Genomic DNA, 20,451 nt, shown 5'->3' with positions numbered 1-20,451 from the left:
TGTGTGTGTGTGTGTGTGTGTGTGTGTGTGTGTGTGTGTGTGTGTGTATGTATGAGAGGGACCCTAATTTTTATCAGTCTGCCAAAAATAAAACAAATTCTAGCAGAATATCAAACGCTGCTGTTTCCTTCTATTTATTTAGCAATAAAGACTTGTCCCGTCCCAATCAAAAGTAATAGAGAACAACAAGCTATAAAACATTTAAAATTATTTTATACAAGTTTGTAATAAAAAGCAGTTAAAGCAGAAATGATAAATTCCTTAGGTTTATAACAGTTCCAGGCATTTACCCTCTCAGGTAAGAATGTTTTAGAATTAAAAAAAAAGCTCTCCATGTATGCAAACCTCCCACAAATTAAAATTTTCACTGTTTGCAAATACACTGAATATAGCACAATTTTGTGGTGTCGTGCGTATAAAAACATAATTCTATCTGAATCTAAAAAGAATATATGTACCTCAAAAAATAATTAAGAATTAGGTATATTTTTAGGTTTAAAAATGTGATTCAGTTCTTGGGAAGCATGGCAAATTCAGTGTTTTATTATATGCTTTATAGTTTTAATATATTCCTTTGTATGTTACAAGAATTATTTTGGGGGAAAAAAGCTAGATTGGCAAGTACTCACCTCAAAAATAAAAAGTATAGCATCCAATTCTTCTCTTTGAGACTTGTGACCTAAAATATTTTTACAGAAAAATATTTTAAACATTATCATTTTGTCCTCATTGTTAACAACCACTTAAAAAAGCTTAAAATATTTCAAGCATTGAAGTTTTTTTCTCATTATTCAATAAAATGTTTAAAGCATATTCTGTTCAATGTGTAGACAATATTGCAGCATCTCTCTCTCCTCTTTTTCAACAACTAAATTTAGATTCTACATATTTATGTCTAAAAACAAATCATAACATATTGTGGAGAACTTTAAATGAACCCTGAAACTGAAAATATGACACTGATGGATCAGACCCGACCCGTGCCCCTGGGGGGGGGGGGGGGGAGCAGGTCCTCTAGGCCACCTCACAGTAACAAGGAGAGCACTGGGAACCCACAGGGTGAGGGGGGGTCTCAAAGCTGTCTGACAAAAGGAAGTGAAATAATACTACCATTCCAGCGTCCAAGAGTCTATTTTTAAATGAACATTTCTGACGATTATTTGAAATTTTGACATAAGCCAAGATCAATTTTAATTAACATCTTACCTTTCTGTTTAAGACTAGCTTCAATAGTCACAAAATTCTCAAAGAACACATAATATATATGTGAAAAGTGTTGGTCAAAAAACTGCTTAAGATCAATAGACTCTGCATTCTCTGAAAAATAAATGAAAAAAGTTTTCAGTGATTACTATTTACAAATATATTAAATCATACTCAGCAAATATTCATAGTGGCAAGTTTCCTTCATTAAAGTCAAAGATCTGCTGCCCCTAAAGTTCTATCCTATTAAAATATTTGAGATAGGTATTTACATCACTGCATTCTTGTTCTCACAACTTTAGTTTTTAAAGATTTGAGTTATAATTTTAAACACTGGTCAAATTAGGTTATAATAATCTTTGTTTCCTACAAGAGAACAACGTCTCAGGGAGATTTATTCAAAATTAACCAAACCAAAAAAAGAAGTTCTATTTTCAGTTCACAGCTACACCTCTCCTACCTTTTCCCCAAGACAGTCTAAAATCAGTATTTCTAAAAGTAATAATATATTCTGTCTAAAATACATTTACTTAGTAAATTGGTACCTAGCAATAGGCTTTATAAGGCACATAAGTATGGAGCTCAAACACAGATAATCCTGCTCTAAAAGAACTGTCAGGATAGTCCAGGGCACACAAAACTAGACATATAACTGTGCACAGTGGAAAGTGTTGCATACTGAAAGTAAAGGGATAAAGTATAATGGCAGTTTAGAAACACAAAATGATTTTCAAACCTCAATGAGGGGTGAAGGTGGCAAAAGAAGAAAAGCCTGACAGAAGACATATTATTTGAAAAGACTTTTAAGGACAGGAAGGACACTGGACACGAAGCGGTGGGCTTGAACAGAAAGGGCATTCTAGCCATAAACAAAGACATGGAGTGAGGAAAGCATGGAGGCATGAGAGGATGGCAGAACAATCATTCATTCTGGCTAGAACTTAGAGCATTTTGATAAAAATAAAATTGAAACAGTAGCCTTGAGATATGTTATAAAATGTCACGAACGCAAACTAAGGAGACTGGACGTATTATTCAAAGTAAGATATCTATGTGGGCATGTATGTACTTGTGCATTTTGTTGTTTGGTTTACTTTCAGGAGGAGTGAGAAGGCTGAAAAAAGGGGGAATGGAGAATTTTTACTTTATATACTTCTTACTATTCAAATTTGTTTACAAAAGGCACATACTTTATTTATAATACAAAATAAATTTGAAAAAGGCAACTGGAAGAAAAAAATCAAAGATTTTTGAACCTGGGAGTGAGACGAAGAATAAACTACTATTAATTGTTAATAAACTCAAAGGTAAACATCAATTAATTTCTTAGAATGCCTTAAGGCTCAGTGGAAGACAATAAAGTTAAATAGTAACAAAGTACAGACAGCACTTTAAACTCTCTTTCAGATATTATCTCATCCTATGAATATTCATAATAATTCTTTAGTGACATCTTGTCTGATGCTTTAGTGACACCTTGCCTATGGAATTTTCCAAGACCGCTTCCCTTTTGCTATGCCCTCGCAAAGGAACGGATGGATGCCTTCTCCTCTCTATTCCTTTGGATTCTCTACATTTCTCTCTTATAGAAGTAACTATGTTAAGTGTTTTTCTGTCTTTTTTCCAAGACTGGTCTATAGCTTCTTTAGAACAGAAACTGTCGATCTTAGTATTCCCAAAACCTAGTATGGTGCTGAACAGATATGTACTCAAATATGTTTTATCATTAAAAAAATACTTTAATTTTACTGTATTTATTTTGTAGTTTGGAAATTTTTAGCTTGGAAAAGACCACATAACCTACAGACAGGCAAAATTGCATCGTTTCATCGTGACTGAAATGAGAACACCCAGATTCACTCCTACCTATAACACTACCCGTGTGACTTTTCTCAGAACTAGAAAAAATAATAATGGCTAATAAACTGAATGTTTCCTATACGCTGGACACCCTTCTAAGTGCTTTACAGAAACTGACTCCTATCATCCTCATGGCAACACTACAGAATAAGTACCATTATTATCTCTATCTTACAGATGAGGAAACAGGCAGAGTTTAAATAACTGAGCCAGTAAGAAGCAGAGTCAGGGATCTAAACCCCACGCAGCCTGGATCTAGCACCCTTGCTCTTAACCTCTTTGTTATTCAGCCTCCATGGTAATAGGAAAAGAACACTAGCAATTTATCTATTACCTGCCTATAAGAAGACAAAAAATAATAGTCATCAAATACTAAACACATTTTATAAACTATCAAAATAAAAACACATATAACTGAGATAAAGAGAAAAAGTATTCTATTTTTCCCAGAGTAGTTTAAAGTAACAAAGAACTATGAAATTACAATGAAATAGGCTACTATAATTACCTCTAAATTTCCTGAAATTAATGTTTCAAACATAACTAATGTCTCAGGGGAAAAAAGAAAACAAGAACAATAAGAAAGCAAAACAAAACATCAGAACAAAACAAAGCAAACATGCACCAACTCAAGATTTTGCAACATACTGTAGGAGCCAAGACAGTCTCTCATAATTTCCTTTCCAGACAGCAAGTTAACAAAGCCTGGAAACTACATACTTGCCAATAAAAAACACTGGATCAAAATTAGGCTAATGTGTTTTTTACTCTATATCTATTTGTAACAGACTAGTTAGCAAATAAAAACTCTTTTATAAAATATTTTTGATCACCAATTCACAAAATTTACATGGTGGTGGAAAGTAGAGGCAGATACACAAAAAAGATGCATAAAATATACTAAGAGGACTTCGCTTATTAAAAAACAACTCTCTCTATAAAACACAGAAGGAAAAAATGAAAAAAAAGAAGGAAATGCAGAAAGAAAGAAATTATGTAAAAAACTTCTACCAATTTTAAATCCCCATACCATGTCTCATCCTTTCCAAAAACGTCTCCCAAAATCCATTCAGTTTCCTCTCTCTGTGAATGCCTCCATTACTTTTAGTCAAGATGATTCCTAATTATTGGAATCATTAGCTAATATTATTCTCTTAAAGATATTGGAAGCTCTTTGGGAGCAGAAAGCATAACTTGGCTTCTTTTACCTTTCAAATTCTTTCAAAATTTTAATCTAGGGAGAGTGCGTGCACAGTGTTAAACTGATGGTTGGCACTTAAAAACAAAGTTTAGGGGCCAACCCTGTGGCCGAGTGGGTAAGTTCACACGCTCTGCTTCACTGGCCCAGGGTTTCGCTGGTTCGGATCCTGGGTGCAGACATGGCACCGCTCGTCAGGCCACGCTGAGGCAGTGTCCCACATGCCACAAGTAGAAGGACCCACAACTAAAATATACAACTATGTATTGGGGGGATTTGGGGAGAAGAAGAAGGGGAAAAAAAAAAAAGACTGGCAAAATTTGTTACCCAAATGCCAATCTTTAAAAAAAAAAAAAAGGTTAAGGGTTCAAAATTTCCCCCTATTTTCAGAAATACTTCTGTTCGATTTGCAGTGTTAGTGCATTAGCATTTCCTTAAAGAAATCAAATAAGTATTTCAACCACAAATTCAGATTGAGGGTTCTGATATTTAAAAAACTGACTCAGGCTTAGAAATGCATTTGTAGACCTTTGGGAATACTAAGTTTAAGTAGCAAAATAGTTCTAGACCTCATTTTGTTTCCACAAATAAAATTTCAGATGTCTCTAAGATCTTTTTATGAATAAGCTTTAAGAAATGAATCATAACATATTTATTTTCTACTATGCATTTTTAAGACATTTAAGCACTATAACAAACATATAATTAAAGACTTCAAAGTTCAGAGCCAGTTTTTCTGACTTTAAATTTTAGATATTAAATACTTCCCTATAACAGTTATCACGTAATTCAAGATGGAAGACCAAAATTTCAACAAATTTGGTAGTATTACTATTCTTCCTCATCTATTAAAAAAATCACTATTTACAACTTTTCCTCAAATGATGGCATCATAATACACTAATCTGTGAGGCGTATCACAAGTAATCTGCTTCTAATAATAAAGTACCAACATTGCAAATTATCGCCTTAAAATAATCAATAATAATCAGGATAGATCCAAGAACATGGTGAATTGTCCTAAAACAAAATACCTTCTTATTGCAAACATGCAGAAATGCTGGATAAAAATAAATAATCTAAGCTCAAAGAAAAGAAAGGAGAGAAAGATTGGAAGTGAAGAAAAAAAATAAAGCAGGAGAGAAGGAAGTGAGATGGAGGAAGAGGAGGCATGGGGGAAGGGAGATAGTGACAATGTGGGATGAAAAAAAGGAGAGAGGGGCTGAAGGGGAAATACAGAGGAAGGGGGAATAGGAAGGAAGCAAGGGGGAATGAGGGGCAGTAGGTAAGGGGGAAAAACCTCAGAAATCCAGTATGAAATACAAGTAGCATGGAGTTAAGCACAAACAAACAGCAAAAGGGCAGAGAAAAGCAGAAGGCACACAGAAGAGAAAGGAGGAAGAGAGGAGAAAGAGGAAAAGGGGAAGGGTTAAAAACACACAAATAGGCTGGATAAATTATTAATAATATATCATCAATCTCTAAAAAGAGGGAGGTTTATGGGATCGGGAGAAGAAGTTGAGAAAGGGGAGAAAGAACAAAGGGCGAAGGAAAGAAATTGAGAAACAGTAAGTTAGAAGACAGAAGTGAAGCTATTGCTCAGAATGTAACAGAAGAATAACAAGATGGAAAATATGAAGACAAGGATAACAGACTATCTGGGAAGTTCCAAGAACAGAAAATGTAAGCAATATTCAAAGAAATAATATCTGAGAACTATCTAAAATCAGTGAAATACATAAATAAATCTTCAGTCTGGAAAAGCATATTGAGTCCCAAGCAGGAAGAACACAAATCCACACATGGACACATCCTACCGAAAACAAAATGGAAATATTAAAACCAACCAAAGTTACCTATACAGGAATATAAAAACTAACAGCAGACTTCTCATTAGCCCAACAGGGACAGGAAGATAACGCAATTTTATACTGAAAGAACTAAAGGAAAATAAAAGTCAATCTAAATATACTCAGCAAAATTACTGTTCAATAGCATAAACATGAAAATGAAGCAAAAGGTTCTCTAATACACTTAAACACTCAAAAACCCCACTCGAACTACAAAGATATATTTCTTTTTTTTTTAAAGGTTTTTATTTATTTATTTTTAAAGATTGGCACCTGAGCTAACAACTGTTGCCAATCCTTTTTTTTTTTTCCTGCTTTTTTCTCTCCAAATCCCCCAAGCACACAGTTGTGAATTTTTAGTTGTAGGTCCTTCTAGTTGTGGTACGTGGGACACCGCCTCAACGTGGCCTGATGAGCAGTGCCATGTCCATACCCAGGATCCGAACCAGCAAAACCCTGGGCAGCAGGAAGCAGAGCATGAGAACTTAATCACTTGGCCACAGGGCTGGCCCCACAAAGATATATTTCTGAAAGAAGAGAAATAAACTCACATAGGAGAATGGGAAGCAAGGAGCAAAGATGAACAAAGAAAGTAGAAAATGAGTAAATCTAAATGAGCACTGACTGTTAAAATAAAAAGAAACAAAATTACTAATACAAAAGTTTACTAACAAGGAGGAAGTAAAATAATAGATTATAAAGTGAAAGATGAAACAGAAATGCCACAGAGGGTATTTTAAGATCCTATTTTGTTAAGAGGATGGTAAAAATACTGATGAACTCCAGACTTTAACATTAGTATACTAACGAAATCTTATGAGTTATCACTAAAGGGTAACTACAGGATGTATAACTTCTAACCATTAGAAGGGGAAAGGACAAGTTTATCAATCTAACAGAAACAAGTAAAGAAAAGCAGCAAAAAAAGGTGAATGAGGAGGAAAAAATAAATATACCAGTATTTACCAAAAGAAATTTAATGGATTAAAAGCTCCAGTTAAGATACAGCTGTAATCATTCTGAATTTAATACACACAAAAACCAAGCTACAGGGTATTTACTAAGAAAAATTTTTTTAACCCAAATGACTAAAGTAAAGGAATGAAATGAAACATATCATTTACATACTAACCAAAAACACCAACACTGATTCCTCAATAAGAGGCAAAGTAAACATTAAGGCAAAAATTACTACAATTAAAGAGGGTCAACGTATTTTGACAAAAGGTTCTATTTACCAGAAAGCTTTAATTCTAAAGAGTTTCAAAATATAAAAAGCAGAAACTGAAAGATTTCTAAGGAGAAACAAATCCACTAATAGCATGGTAGATTTTAAACACCCATCTCACATCTAACAGAGAGAAGACTAGTAAGTATACAGAAGATTTGAACTTTACACATAAAACTCTCAATCCAACAGAGAACAAATCTTCTTTTCCTACAAAAGTGAGATATTCACAAAAATTGAACTAATAATTAGGACAAAAACTAAACACGAAAAGTACCAAGAATAACATAGCACATAGCATATGCTCTTTGACCAAAATGAAATCAAATTAAGATAATAAGCTAACTCCCCATATAAAGGGAGAAGAGTGCTAGAAAAGAGTAGAGGTTACCAGTCCCAAGCACTCACAAAGGCCAGGAAGAGTGCCTACTCCCCCAAGCCAGTCTAGAAACTCATAACTCCTGGAGCAGTTAGTCCTAGAGTGAACACTACTCCAGAGCCATCTAACTCATCACAAAAGCAAGATGCAAAAGGATCAAACTGTTTCTAAGTAAATAATTGGGATTAATTTATCCCAGAACAGAGCTCAAGAAAATTTATAGGTATACAAAATATTCAGGACCCAATAACGTAAAAATCACACTATCTTGTATACACGTTGAAGATCACCAGACAAGCAAAGAAGTAGAAAAACCTAATTCATAATGAGGTGAATAATCACTAAATCAGATTTAAACTAGATTTTAACACAGATGTTAGAACAAGCAAAAAAAAGCATTAAAATAGTTATTCTATTTTATATATTTATATTTATATATTTTATTCTATTCTATATATTCAAAAAGTTGAGGACAGAAGATATAAAAAAGATGCAAGTCAAACTTCTATAGACAAAAACTACAACATATAAAGTGAAAGTAAACTAGATGGAATTAACAGCAGACTGATGTTGCAGAAGAAAAGATAAATGAACTTGAAGGCACAGCAGTAGAAACTACCCATAAGAAACACACAGAGAAAAAATAATCCAAAAAACGGAAAAGCACATAGATGACTGTGAGACAATTTCAAGTGGCCTAACATAAGAGTAACTGAAATCCCCAAAGAGGAGAGGTGGAAAAATATTTGGAGAAATAATGATCCAAAATTTTCAAACTTTATGAAAATCACAAACCCACATATGCACGAAGCTCAGCAAACCCCAAGAACAAGAAACACAAAGAAAAATTCATCATGGCACACTATAATTACATTGCTCAAAAGCAGTGAGAAAAAGAAAATCTTAAAAGCAGCTAAAAGAAAAAAAAGACATGTTACAGAGTAACTAAGATAAAGACCAAATCAGATTTTTTCATCAGAAACAATGCAAATAAACAAGTGCAATAACATCTTTAAAGCACTGAAAGATAAAAACTGTCAAGCTGGAATTCTATATCCAGTAAAAACATCTTTCAAAAACAAAGACAAAATAAAGACATTTTCAGACATACAATAGCTGAAAGAATTCATCACCATCAGACCCGCAAACTACTAGAAATTATAAAGAAAGTCCTTCAGGCAGACGGAAATGATATCAGACAGAAATATGGACCTGAAAAAGGAATGAAGAGCACTGAAAATGGTAGTGACAGGATAAATGCATAAGTATTTTTCTTATTATTTCACACTTTTCCAAGGATAACTTTAAACAAAAATAAGTACAATGCATTGTGTGGTTTATAAAATACGTAAAATACATGAAAACAAAAGCATACAGAGGGCAGAAATGGAAGAACACTGTTATAATATTCTTATACTATACAAGAAGTACTGTCATCACACTTGAAGGTAGACTTTGATACATTAAAGATGTATACTGTTAACACTAAAGCAACTAGTAAAATAAAACAAAAAATGTACTGGTAGTAAGTCAAAAAAGGAGATAATATAAAATCACAAAAAATACTTGATTAATAAAAATGAAGGCAGAAAAAGAGAAACAATGATCAAATAGGATAAAGAGAGAACTACGAGTAGATAATAGACTCTAAACTAACCATATCAATAATCACATTAAATAAAAATGATCCCTCCAAAACGGCAGAGACTGTCAAATTGTATAAAAAAACAAAACGCAACTATATGGTGCCCAAAGAAATACAAATTGCACACTTAAAATATATGTAGTTTATTGTATGTCAGTTAAGCCTCAATAAAGCTGTAAAAAAATCTAACTAACTACTTAATATAGACTCGAGACTATTTCCATTGATTTTTATTCCATTATGTTCTCTGAAGTGAGAGGGGGAGAAACAGAAGTCCAAAAAATTGGTATCATTCTAGGAAATGCTTTGATCTACAGAATATTTTCTTAATACCTAAACCTATGCCCATCTGTATCCACAGAAGCTCACTGCACATGTGAACACATTCTTCATAAGAAAAAAACCTTAAGAACCTCTGATTCAAAACATTCATAACACATTTATGAAGGAATTTAAAGCAACATAAATAAAACCAAAAAATGATCTTTTTTTCTTAATGCTTTCACAAATATGGTCTGGTGTCCCAACATGAAGGACAAGAAGTAATTTTAACTAGAAAAATTAACTCACAGAAAATAAACATTAAAACTAATTTTTATCTTTATAGAAGGAACCAATGTTATGTAAATGAAAATGGCAAACTCACTGCTGTAATTAACAACATAGCAGGGAGACAAATCAATCTTCCCATTGATAATTGTCCTGAGTGTTTTAATTCATCAAAATAAAAAGCTAGGCACCCTTCTCCTGTACAAATACTTACAATATATGTTTGTTTTTATCTTTCAAATATGAATTATTCATTAGTCCTTCACAATGAAAAGCAAGAAGAAGATATCAATGACAAAAGTCCTGCTGGAAATCACACTAAAAACCTACTAAAATTTCAAAGCAAGAAAAATAGTTAGATGTAGCATATTTCTTTATCAAACTGGTATTTCAAAATAACTGCAGAAAAGCTCCTGAGATATGATTATAGTTACATCTGAGAGCAAGATGATAATTCCTACAAGTAAAACGGCAGAACAAAAAGCACTAAAGGCAGCACTAATAAGTGATCGTGATCTCAAAGTAATTATTTCTAAGCCTCATTTCAATCTATAAACATAAAATAAAAAAATTATTCTCCTGCCTTCAAAGATTCCACAATGGGCATAGAGGAAATAAGGAGATACAGTGAAAAACAGAATCTAATATGCACAGAGATATAACGTTTAATTTAAGAGCAAAGTCAAGTCTATATGTTATCAAACATGACACTGCAAGCTAAGCATGGAGACATAAGGATAAGGCAAATAGCTATGATCACTTGTGTTTACTTAGGTATTTTACATTTGTGTATAGCACTTTTACAGTTACACATATATGATCTTATTCTCTACAAATGTTTTTGAAATAGGTATGTTACCTCCATTTTATAAGGAAACGAAGCCTGAGAGAAGTTAGGTAACTTGCCCCAGTCACACAAAGCTATTACATGGCTCCAAATCAGCTCTTCTGAGCCCTCACCCACCTCAGGGGACAGGAATAGCCACACGTCATGTGGTAGGCCAGAGCATAAAATAAACTTGTGACCAATTTTAATGAAACTTATTCTGAAAGAATGGTATTTTTAAAGAATTATTTGAAAGCTACACAGTCCTGCAGAGTCTGAGGTGGATAATTTGAAGTTTTAGGACAGAGAGATACTGAAAAATGCCAAGAATTCAGAGGATTTAGTCCAGTCCATGCATATTACCATAATATATCTCCCCTTACACTGCCTGATTATATCCTCTTCGCTTCACCACAAGTCCTAAAATTTCACTAATTAAATTCACTTGTGATAGCAAATTATTCTAGCATACAGCGTAAGGAGTTAAGCACCATTCATATATTAGCATAAATTGGTACCAACTACTTTCCTCATAATATACAGAAAAGGAGGAAAAGAATTGATACAGGTGTGAAGAAGGGGAAGAAAGAAGGTAATATCATTTATTGAGCATCCACTGTTTTCTAAGGACTGAGCTATAAACTTTTCTTTCAATTTTATTAATTCTCATAGAAACTTTAGGAGATAGGTGCTATTAACTTCATTTTACCTCCTCACTTAGTTTACTAAAAAAATAAACTAAAAACTAAGATGCAAAGAGATCAAGACACTAGCTCAGAGAGCAATTACAAGAACCAAGTTGGTCTAAGGAGGCAGCCACTAAAAACATTCAAAAACGACTACTTTAATGAAAGTGAGAAATGTTAAGTATTTATATTTTAAAAAGCAGGTTAGAAGTGGGTAATATCAACCAGTTGATGGAATAAGGAACTCTGAAATTCTCCCCCTCCACAAAAGCACCTAAAACAAAAGCAAAAACAGTAAAAGTTAATTTTTTTCAGAAACATGGAAATTACACAAAGGCTTGTAACAATCAGGGGCATTTATTCAAGAAAAATGGATAAATCTCACTAAGAACAGTGAGCTTTGTGGCACTTCAAATTTACCCTATTCCCATCTCCTTCTCCTCAGCTCCGTGGTAGCCTTGAAAACCAACAGCCCACATCACTGTGAAAAATAGCAGCCTAACAGTAACTGGAGGAGTCAGAAGAGAAGTGAAGCTCTTTCAAAGCCTCATTCTAAGAGAACTCTCATTGTTTGACTTATCTAGCTGCTCCCTGGGAAAACCCACTTGCAAAGTTTGTCTTTGACTTAACTCAGAGCTCACAGAGTACTAACCTGAGGACCTTTCTGGAAAACAATCAGTGGCAAGTGCTTAACACCACAGCTGCCTGAGGAAGCAATCACTGATGAGGCAAACAACAAGCTAACCAAAAGAACTTAAAAGGAAAAGCTGGAGAATGAACTATCCATAGGGAACTTTAAAAAGCTTTGACAGCCTAATGAGAATACAGAAGGCTATACACATGAGTAGGGCTGCAAGCATGCTCAGGAAAGACTGGAGAAGGCTCTAGGAATCTAAGCCTTCACCTCTAGCTGACCTTGAGATGCTACACAAGAAGCATGCAAAGGCCAATACAGAACTGTAAACTGTCTGGCTGAATATTGATGGTATACCCCAATACACACACAGAGCCCCTTAGCAAAGACCAGGAGACTTACTAACTCCAGGCTTGTAGGAAGTCTCTGCCCAATCATTAGCTGACCACAAAGCTGAACAAGTAAAGCATTCCCTGGTCACACAGGAGGAAGGAAATGGACTGCACAGTTAGTTCAGGAAAGTCATTAAAAAACACACACAACAAGGTTGTAATCTATCATAACATTAAAAAAAAAATTATTAAAATTAAAAAAAAAATCTTAAAAAAAAAACACACAGTGACAATAACAACAACAAACCCTGGTTGGAAAAAGGAGAAACTGGTTTCCAGAGTTGCTACATTATTTAAAATGTCAAGTTACTAACAATAATTCCAAGTCAAACAAACAAGAAAGTATGTTCCATATACAGAAAAAGAAAAGTCAACAGAAACTGTCCCCAGGGAAGCATAAACATTTGACTTACTAGACCAATGCTGTTGTCTTTTTAAAATATGTTCAAAACAATAAAGAAAAGTGTGAGAATGGTATCAAAACCAAGTAGAGAATATAGATAATGAAACAGAATTATATTTTCAAAAAATAAGTTTAAAAGTACAATAAGTAAAATGAAAAACTCACTGAAAGCTCAAAAACATATCTGGACTGGCAAAATAAAAAGTCAGCAAATTCAAAGACAGGTTAGTTAAGATTATCCAGTCTGAGGAACAGAACAAAAAAATAATGAAGAAAAATGAACAGAGCCTCAGAGACTTGAGGCTCACCATCAAACATACTAATACAAATATAATGGGAGACCCAGAAGGAGAGAAGAGAGGGAAAGAGACAAAAAGAATTATTTCAAGAAATAATGGCTGAAAATGTCCCCAATTTGATGAAAAACATTTATCTGCACATTCAAGAAACTCAACAAATTCCAAGTAAAATAAACTCAGAGACCCACATCTAGACACAAAACAAAACTGTCAAACACAAAGACAAAGAGAGAACCTTTAAAGCACCAAGAAAGAAGCAACACATCACTTAACAAGGAAGCCTCAATAAGAAAAACATCTAATCTCTCATTAGAAAACATGGAGGTCAGAAGGCACTGAGAAGAAGTGGTCGGAGATTAAAGAAAAAGGCTACCAACCAAGAATTCTATATCCAACAAAACTGTCCTTCAAAATTTAAAGAGAAATTAAGACATCCCAATATGCAAAAACTGAGGATCTGTTGCTAGCAGACCTGCTCTACAAAAAACACTAAAGCGGGAGAGGAGTGGCCCTGTGGCGTAGTGGTCAAGTTTGCTGCGCTCCCCTTTGGTGGCCCAGGTTTGCAGGTTTGATCCTGGGTGCAGACCTACACCACTTCTTGTCAGCCATGTGGTGGTGGCAACCCACATATAAAGTGGAGGATGACTAGCACAGACGTTAGCTCAGGGCTAATCTTCAAGCAAAAAAAAAAAAGGAGGAAGACTGGCAACAGATCTAACCTCAGGGCTAATCTTCAAGCAAAAAAAAAAAAGGAGGAAGACTGGCAACAGATCTAACCTCAGGGCTAATCTTCCTCAGCAATAAGTAAGTAAGTAAGTAAGTAAGTAAATAAATAAATAAATAAATAAATAAATACCAAAGGGAGTCCATCAGGCTGAAATGAAAAGATTCTAGACAGTAACTCAAATCCATGGGAAAAAATACTTTGACATGTAAATGAAAACACAACATACCAAAATTTATCATCCAGCTAAAGCAGTGCTTAGAGAAAAATTTATAGCTTTAAGTGCCTATATGAAAATGAAGACCTCAAAATCAATAACCTAATGTTCCACCTTATGAAACTAGAAAACAAAAAGCAAAAGCATACTACTTCTAAAGCATGCAGTATAGGGGAGGAAATAATAAAGACAGCCGAGGAGATAAGCAAAATGGAGAAGAAAAAAATACAAAAAAAAAAAAAATCAATGAATCCCAAATTAGTTCTTTGAAAAGATCAACACTGGGGCTGGCCCAGTGGCACAGTGGTTAAGTGCGCACATTCTGCTTCAGCGGCCCAGGGTTTGCCAGTTTGGATCCCAGGTGTGGACATGGCACCACTTGGCAAGTCATGCTGTGGTAGGCATCCTATGTATAAAGTAGAGGAAGATGAGCACGGATGTTAGCTCAGGGCCAGTCTTCCTCAGCAAAAAGAGGAGGGTTGGCATCAGATGTCAGCTCAGGGCTAATCTTCCTCAAAAAAAAAAATAAAAGATCAACAAAGTTGACAATAGGGGAGAAGTCAAGTACGGTATTACTAATACTCTGGATCCAGTTCTACACCTCCAAAATAAAAAATAATTGCTCAATTCATTTCACTATACTCAAAGGCACTCTTTCTTTTTGAAAATAATGAAACATATGCATATTTGAAAAATACATTACACTGAGTAAGGGAAAGTAAATACTATTACACTGGGAAAAAATATATCCTTTAAAACAACAGAGGATAAAACCAGAATGAGTTAGAATGGGAGAAGTTAATTCTAAACACATTATACAGACAATGCTTCTCAAATTATCTATGAAGGACTAGTTTTTTGTTTTTTCATTCCAATTCATCATGGACCAATGCTTTACAACAAGTGAATTACTAGAAAATAGAGTGAAAAGCACCTAGACTGGTCTACATCCTATTCAACAAGACAAGTTCACTAACCACATGCTTGCATGTCACAGCACTGTCAAATTGAAATGAGCTTCTCAACACCTCAATTTCTGCACTTACCTTGTTGCAGATCTGTAATAAACAGTTGGTAAACTAGCACTGGTCTGCAGACTACACTTTGAGTAGCACTAGTAATGTCTGGGAAGGAACAATGCCGACTTTTGGTGTATAGCCTTGATACTGCTGCTGACAGTGAGAAATCTGTTCCTGCCATGAATTCACCAATAAAACCAGGATTTCAGAGAATGATGTAGTAAGAGGAGTGGCATAATCTCTACTTCTTAAATTCTCATTAAAACCCGGTTACCAAATCTCATAAATCATCATCCCACAGTAACTCCCACAACAGTCATTCCTTTCTGTTTACATTCCCATTAAATCAATTTGTAGGGTAAGGCCTGGTATCTTTATTTTTTAAAAGCCTGGAAGACCACTGCCGCTCACTTTCCTGCATTCATATCTGTGGCCTTACCATTACCTTCACCAAACTGCTCTTCTTTTAATTCTACTGAAATTCTAATCATCTTTCAAGGTAAAGCTAAAAAATGCCCAGGCCCCATGAAGCTTTCGCCAAGCTCCTCCTTTAGATACTATCCTTCTATCTTTTAAACTCATAACATGTTTCATATTTGAATGATTCTTTTACTATACCATCAACTCCTTTCTTTACTCCTTTGCAGCTACCCAAAACCTAGTAAAGCACTATCATACAGTTAGTTATTCAAATGGTTTCTCAGATCCATCATTTTCAGATTTAAAAAAATAAATAAATGGAAGCACAGATGGATAATTATTTTTCTTAAAGACATTTTACAAGAAATGGCATGTTTATAAGAAGCAGCTTACAGTAATAACCAACTTGCCTCTAGAAGGCTCTAAGAACAAGTGATGGAAAAGGAAAGATAACTGGGAACCTTGAAGCTATTGACTTAAAAGAATTCACACAATGACCACAAAGTTTTGGTAATGCAAACACACCTTTTACTAGCTATTTTACTTTAGTTTTCGGTGAGGAGGGAAAGAGTAGTGTTGCTAAGTGACACAATTTAAGGATTTCCTTGTGTTTATCTGAAATAAAACACCAGCAATGAATTTTATTTCCTTTCATTTAATCAATTCTCCCTTGTTTTCCCAAAATCTAACTTCTAAATAATTTTCTCTCTAATTTACCCATTTTAATAGGCTAGAGACTGAGAATAAAGCACAGAATCTGGACCATCATCAAGATCATTCAAAGGTTTGTACTCTATTTTTCAAGAATAAATTTTTACTTGATTTTGAATAGGTCATAATATCTCTGATTCAATTTTATCACCTTTTAAGGTTCTGATTAAAATTTAAATAATGTTTTAAATTTGTCCGTATATTCTGTGCTTCAAATGCATTTTGTCATGTAATCTTCCAACAGTGTCTGAGATGCTGTTATTTTAACTTTATAGACAAGTAAAGTATCTCTAAAAGTGTTAAGTAAATAATATAGCTGAGATCAGAACCCTTCTGACTTTCTCCACTATCTCCCCTTACTTACTAGCTATTTAATACTGAAGTTTCCTTGGGGATTAATTACTATCCACCACACTGGGCTGTTGCAGGGATTAAGCCAGGTAACACATGTCAAATGCTCAGTCCAGGACCTGCCACACACATAAGTGGTCAAAAATATTAGCTATTAGCCAATATATGACAGCTCTTCTATGAAAATGTTCACTCCTTAAAAACTTCTCAAAAATAGTGAAGAGATGGAACTGTATTTGTGTTCATGTGAAAAGTCAGCCAATTTACTTAGTAATTATTAGAATGTTAACAATTCCTGAGAACACAATACTCAACTTACGTATATTTTGGAGTATATCTAAATTCTGAAATCAATCCCCAAATAACGAATATTTAGATTGGTTCAAATTTTTCACTGCTCTAAACAATACTGCAGTGATCTATGCACTTATCCACTTACTTTCTTAGAATAAATACGAAGAGATGGAAATGCTGGTTTCAAAGGATATGCACATATACATTTTAAATTTTGATATTTAACAGTCAAAATGCCCTCTAATTTACATTCCACCAGCAATGTATGAAAGAATCTGTTTCCACATGTCTTGATAACATACGTTGCAATTTTTTCCAAATTTCATAAATTTTTAACAGTTCATAAAGAAATCAACTCTTGGGGCTGACCCCATGGCCAAGTGGTTAAGTTCACACGCTCTGTGTTGGTGGCCCAGGGTTTCACCAGTTCAAATCCTGGGCACGGACCTAGCAACGCTCATCAAGCCATGCTGAGGTGGCATCCCATGTGCCACAACTAAAATATACAACTGTGTACTGGGGGCTTTGGGGAGAAGAAGAAAAAAAAAGAAATTAACTCTTTTAAACATGTTGCAAATGTTTCCTAGTTTTGTTTGTCTTTTAACTGTTAATAATGATTTTTACTGTGAGAAATTTAAAAAAAATGTTTTGGGGGGGGGTCAAGAAGATTGGCCCTGAGCTAACATCTGTTGCCAATCTTCCTCTTTTTTTGTTTTTTCCTCCCAAAGTCCCATTACATAGTTGTATTTCCTACTTGTAGTTCATTCTAGTTCTTCTATGTGGGATGCTGCCACAGCATGGCTTGATGAGTGATGTGTAGGTGTACAACAAGGATCCAAACCAAGGAACCCGGGGTCACTGAAGTGGAGAGCACAAATTTAATTACTTGGCCATGGGGCTGGGCCCAGAAATTTAAAACGTTTTTATAGGCAAATTTATCAAACATTTCTGTGACAATTTCTAACTCTGGTGTAAGTTTTAAGAGTGGTCTTACCTATCCCAATACTTAAGATATATTTATTTATTTTTTCTTCCATTGTATACTGAAGAATTAGAACTATTTAGAATTTATTCTACATAAGACATAAAGTAGTGATCCATATTTTCTTATCCAGATGAGCATTTCTTCTTCTTGATCTTTATCTAGACCACCATTTAATGAAGCGGTCACGTGAGCTCCTTCTGTAGCAAATGGAAGCCATCTTTTTAAAATTTTACATCCTTTTTCAATGTAACTGTTCTTGACTACAAAAAGAACTGCAAAGCTTTCTTAGAGAAAAATATGAGATTTGTATTTACAAACACTAAGGAAGGCTTAAATAAATAGAGACTCCTTGGGATAAGAATACTAGATATCCTACAGATGTCAATCTCCTCTAAATGAAATCTATGGATTCAAGGCAATCCAATAAAAAAATTCTAACAATATTATTCATGAAATTTAACAAGCTGATTCTCAAAGTTATATGCACGAGCAAAAGGCCAAAATGCCAAAAGATCTGTATTAGGCTCCTGTGGCTGCTGTGACAAATCAGAGGTACAAACTTTGTGTTCTGTCTTCACATTGCCTTCTCCTCTGTGTCTATCTACAGGTCAGTTGAGGGAGCAGGGGAGTACACTTTAAAGCCAACGTGGTGTTGGCCTCAATGGACACAAGTTTTCTAAAAGTTAGATGTTATATAAGGGTCATGAAGATTTCTTTCAATAATGGAAGGGATTATCTGATAACCTCTGCCATAATGCCCTAAACATTTTTCAGATAATATCCTGGTTTTTTGTGTTTTATTTGTTCTTTGTTTTTTGTTAAAGATTGGCACCTGAGCTAACAACTGTTGCCAGTCTTTTTTTTCCTCCTGCTTTTTCTCCCCAAATCCTCCCATTACATAGTTGTATATTCTAGTTGTGGATCCTTCTTGTTGTGGCATGTGGGACACTGCCTCAATGTGGCCTGATGAGCAGTGCCATGTCTGCGCCCAGGATCTGAACCAGCAAAACCCTGGGCCGCTGAAGTGGTGCGCACGAACTTCACCACTTGGCCACGGGGCCGGCCTCCTGGTTTTTTGTTTTTGTTTGTTTTTCTATTTTAGATAGTGCAGACTTTAGATTCCGAACCAATTTATTTGCACAGGTACTAAAGACAACCTAAGGTTTCTTTCTGATCAGAATACTCACTTTACATGTTCTTTCTACCACTGTCAACTGAAAGGAAGTTAATTACAAAATAGCAACTTTGCTCTCCTCATACCTGATACATTCATTCATGAACCACATAACATTGACTGAGCATCTATTACATGCCAGGTGTGTGTTGAGTCTAAGGATATGAAGATGAAAAGACACACCTCTGCCCTCAGCAAGTTATCAGACACAGGCATGCAAATATAAATAATTACATTGCAATAAAATAACCAAATTACTAGAAGAAAAAATGTACAATGTAGGAAAAGCTCCTACGCCTACCTGGGAAGGCTTCACCAAAGCTATAAATAGATTTTGCCCTGAGACTTGAAGGAAGAGTAGAAGCTTTCGGCGTAAGAGTGATGGAAAGTAGTAGGGCACAGTAAACGTTATTAGCAAAAGCATATGCACCACAGAAACTGATTTCTCATTCAATATTGCTGAAATGTAAGGTACTAGACAGGGGTAACAAGAAGTTAAGACAATATGGTAGACAAAGATAAATTTATGTTGGGACACTTAGGATTTGAGGTGTCTGTGGGACACCCTTACATCTATTTATCTTTTCCAACCACATTGTTAAAGATGAAAGTTTCATGTCTTAGTAACCTGGAGGATGGTGATGTCATTTACAGAAACAGACAAAAAAAGAAAAACAATTTAGATTGTGTAGACATTTGATACTAGAAAGAGCAGATGTAACAAACATACTAATCACCTACTTCTCTATTTTCTCCAAGGTCTATTTCTATGACATGGATCCTTCTAAAAGAAGAGACATTAGATAATATATGAACACACACAAATTACGACTGAATTTAGAATTCAGAAAAATATGTTAACAACAATAACAATGCTTTCTTTTCTAAGACACTGAAAACTCATAAACCAACATGTTTCCTTCTTCACTTTAACTGACAGGAAATCTAAGAACCAAATTCAATGCCTCATAGCTATAATCAGCTCATCTCTGGAAACTGACAATGTTTCCTTTCTTTAAGTAGTGGGTATTCAGTTGTCTATTTTATCACTAATTGTTTTATTCCACCTTTATTCACTCCTGTAAGTCATGTAAAATCCTTCAGATACAGTAAAATCCATAATAAAAGAAGTATTAATGCAAAGATGACTCACAGTATTTGAAACAGCTTGTTTTACTAAGCAAATTAATCAGTACCATTGTTTATGTAAATAATCTACTCAGTAAATCACTTCTTCATAAATATACAAAGAGAAAGTATTTTAATGAAGTCAATTAATTTTTCAAATCAGTAAGTTTAAAATTAAAGAATATAAAGAGTATATACAAATTAAAAAACATAAAAGGGTTGAATGTCATGCATATAAGATTACTTACTACCTTTGTATATCAAACCCTTAAAAAT

The 20,451-nt window shown here is 34.4% G+C and overlaps 1 protein-coding gene across 7 annotated transcripts in view; it reads right to left on the bottom strand.

The window, feature by feature from the left end:
- The window catches only part of RALGAPA1 (Ral GTPase activating protein catalytic subunit alpha 1), a 226,824-nt gene that overhangs the window by 192,244 nt on the left and 14,129 nt on the right, over positions 1–20,451 (bottom strand). For all 7 annotated transcript variants that reach the window (XM_046650085.1, XM_046650124.1, XM_046650133.1 and 4 more), the window contains exons 2-3: positions 1,207–1,317; positions 630–679 (exon numbers count right to left, since the gene is read on the bottom strand). In XM_046650085.1, the coding sequence (XP_046506041.1) occupies positions 630–679; positions 1,207–1,317 (161 nt within the window). The remainder of the gene's footprint in view (positions 1–629; positions 680–1,206; positions 1,318–20,451) is intronic.

The sequence above is a fragment of the Equus quagga genome, chromosome 2, assembly GCF_021613505.1.
Source record: "Equus quagga isolate Etosha38 chromosome 2, UCLA_HA_Equagga_1.0, whole genome shotgun sequence".
Taxonomy (NCBI): Eukaryota; Metazoa; Chordata; class Mammalia; order Perissodactyla; family Equidae; genus Equus; species Equus quagga.
The sequence above is the reverse complement of the archived record's forward strand: the minus strand, read 5'-3'. Positions and strand labels throughout refer to the sequence as shown.